At 41.4% G+C, this 3,255-nt stretch overlaps 1 protein-coding gene across 1 annotated transcript; it reads right to left on the minus strand.

Moving 5' to 3' along the window:
* Window positions 1-332: 332 nt before the first annotated feature.
* On the minus strand, window positions 333-3,255 carry tp53i3 (tumor protein p53 inducible protein 3; the record flags this gene model as incomplete). The annotated part of the gene is given in 5 exon segments (XM_005952402.3): window positions 333-907; window positions 1,103-1,299; window positions 2,278-2,490; window positions 2,676-2,943; window positions 3,101-3,255. Coding segments are annotated over 5 exon segments (1,031 nt in total), but the record flags the coding sequence as incomplete, so codon positions are not given.

Genomic DNA, 3,255 nt, shown 5'->3' on the forward strand with positions numbered 1-3,255 from the left:
CAGCCCTGCCCTTCCCATATTAGATTCTTGATGAATGTGTGTTGTTGTTATTCAGCCTGGTTCAATGTGCCCCTTTTTAACTTTGAGCACCCGCCCCTCTAAACCTCTCTGCACGTCCCTGGCTGTGGTGACCCCTGAGGATTATTATCAGGGGCAAAATTTAGGAAAATCAAAACAGGTATTGTTACAGTACAAATGTCAGCTGACTCACAATCATGTAGACAGACATCCCAAGTCTCAATAAGCAAATGCAACAAAATGTAATCAGGCAGGCTGTGATAAAAAAAAAAATAAAAAAAAATGTATCTAAACTGCCAAAGATTAAAACGTATAACATTTACTATCTATGTTTTTCTAGTTTTGTGAGTTAGTTTTCCTTTTTTCCCAAATTAGCTTTTTAGTTAACTATTGTAAACATTGATCATGCATTGAAATGCACATTTCTGTCATTTCTATGCTGCTAGTAGAAAATTGTGAGTAATACCACCACAGGAGAAAACTCACCTCAATGAATAGGGGATAGAAAAAGAACAGTAACCCGGGACGTAATCGTAACAATACTAGAACAGAAAATGAAAAACAGTGATTTGGTCTATTTTATTAGTAAATTATGAATATTCCTAACAAAAGAAAAGTTTTACAATGACAGTGGGTTTCAGTATTTTGGGAAATTTCAAAGCCAGTGCGTTTCTATTACAGTATGAATTCATCACTGTGTTTGCTCAATCTGTGGAATCACATTGATGACAATCTTCCCCATGTTTCTGTTAGCTTCCATGTGCTTATGAGCCTCTGCAATGTCATCCAGGCTAAATGTGCTGTCAATCACTGGCCTCAGGGTGGCAGGCTGGTCTGAGAAATATGGCAACACCCTGCCTGTAAAAGCTTTCACCAGGTCAGCTTTGTACTGTGAAAGGAAAATGCAAAGAACATATCAGGTCCAGTTGCAAACATATATATTACAAGAGATGTCTGAAAAGTAACCCAAGCAAGTTGCCTCATTTTGGCAAACCAGACCCAGGAGAGGAAAGCGACACTGACATGAGTCAGCGCAGAGATGAAGAAACACAGCTGTTGTGTCACTTCTGTTTTCAATTCTTACCTGCAGGCTGCGAGAGCGGAGGAGACTAGTGAGCAAGTGGCCTCGCTTGGACAGCAGTTTGCCCAGCAGATCTCCCTCTACCGCCCTCCCTCCCATGGTGCCGTACAGCACCCACCTGCCATCGATGGCCAAAGAGCTCACATTTGACTCCCAGTTGCGCCCACCAATGCAATCAAGGATCACATTTGCTCCCTTGCCTGTGAAATTAGAGATTTTACAATTACAGGTAACTGCCCTTCTCCAATACAATCACGTTCTTGATTCAAAATAGCTCCAAACCAGAGATGCTAATCTTATTTTACATCATGGCCCACCACAGCCCACTTTGACTCCATGTTTAGTGTGAAAGTTTAGGAGTAAACTAATGCTGTGGTCTATACTGAATAAAGCCTTTAACTCAGTTTATTTGCATATCATATCCTCTTATGCAGATTTATTATTTCGGTGACCTTTTCCACCCATTGTGTTCAAATATATTCAAAATTCTTTCAGTGTTTTGTGGTGTAGGTTAGCTAGGCTAAACAAGACCAATGAAGACTACATTTCTGCAGTGGAGAGTGAAAATACAGGAACTATTCTATCCTTCCGCTGTTTTTAATGCTACTTTACTACATTAGTGCAGTATGAATGACCATGTGGGAGGTTTGTATCAGTAGGAAAAGTTGTAAATGTAATGAAAATACACCGAGAACTCCAATCTTTATGCCCTCCTTTGCATTTTCCAGTGGGCCTGATTGGACTCTTTGGCAGGCCGATTCTCCCCCCCGGTCTTATGCTTGACCCCTCTTCTAAACAAATACACTGTGACAGATTGAATAAAAAAAATTTTTGAACTAAAATGACAAAACAACTAATTTTTCTTTTATCCTTGAAAATGAAATCATGTGTTTTGACTTGCTTCTTAAGTATTGACGGAGGATTTTTTTGGAGTTGGTTACCAAAGCTCTTTGATGTGCATTTATTAGAAAGCTACAGAAGAGCTATGTAGCATTAAGCTCTGATTGCTACAGTGGTTGGAAACATTTAACTCTAATATAATGCCTGTGAAACAAAGACAAAACATTTGATAGCAATCTGAAGTATGCAAAAACAATGCTATCATTAGGAATTATCAGCAGAGACACTGCACTGTCGCCTGCAGGAAAATTAAATGCATGTTGATTTCCATAATTCACCTCCAGTGAAGTCATGCACTCCCTGTGCAAAGCTCTCCTCTTTGTAGTTGAATCCAACTACAGCGCCCAGTTTCTCAGCCAGCTTCAATTTTTCTGGGCTCCCGGCAGTGACAACCGGCACACCCCGAAACAGACGAACAAGCTGAACGGCCGCTGTTCCGACTCCGCTGCCTCCAGCGTGAACCAGCACCACCTCACCCTCTTTCACCTGAGCTGGAGCAGAGAAGACCGATGGCAAGTATAGAATTTGAACCAAATCTGACTTTGGCCTCTTGTTAATTAAAAAAAAGTCAAATAGAAATAAATGTGACTCATTTAATAACTCAGTTGTCTAATCTTTATCCAAAAAACATATGAATATGAAGAAAAACAAAGAGACACAGAAATGTTTGTTATACCAACAAAATCCAGCAGTTGGAAAGCAGTGAGCCAGGCCTCTGGGATTGCAGCAGCCTGACACATTGTGAGATTAGAGGGAACGGGCATGAGAAGCTCCTCGGGCACAGAAACATATTCTGCATATCCTCCTCCACAGAGCAAAGCCATGACGCGGTCATCTGGTTTCCATTGCTTTTTCACCCCTGGACCCAGGGTGTGGATAGTACCAGCTACCTCCAGGCCTATGATGTCACTCTCACCAGCAGGAGGAGGGTACAGGCCTCGTCTCTGTGGAAAACACAAGATAATTATTTTTAGGCCTGTGTTATGCAAATTTAGATATAATTCAGAATACAGTGAGTCACAGAAGACTGAAAGCAGGCTATGAGATTTACGGGAGATAATAGCACTGTGTTGTGCTCTTTTGGCTATAATAATAATCTACCTGTAACAGGTCTGCTCTGTTGAGGGCAGCTGCATGAACTTTAATCAGGACTTCTCCTGCTTTGGGATTAGGTCTGGGAACAGACTGCAGCAGCAAATTCTCCGGTCCTCCGGGTACATCAACACACACTGCCCGCATCATCTTGGCAACACTAA

The sequence above is a fragment of the Haplochromis burtoni genome, unplaced genomic scaffold (assembly GCF_018398535.1).
Source record: "Haplochromis burtoni strain Fernald_Lab_line unplaced genomic scaffold, NCSU_Asbu1 Contig_435, whole genome shotgun sequence".
Lineage (NCBI taxonomy): Eukaryota > Metazoa > Chordata > Actinopteri > Cichliformes > Cichlidae > Haplochromis > Haplochromis burtoni.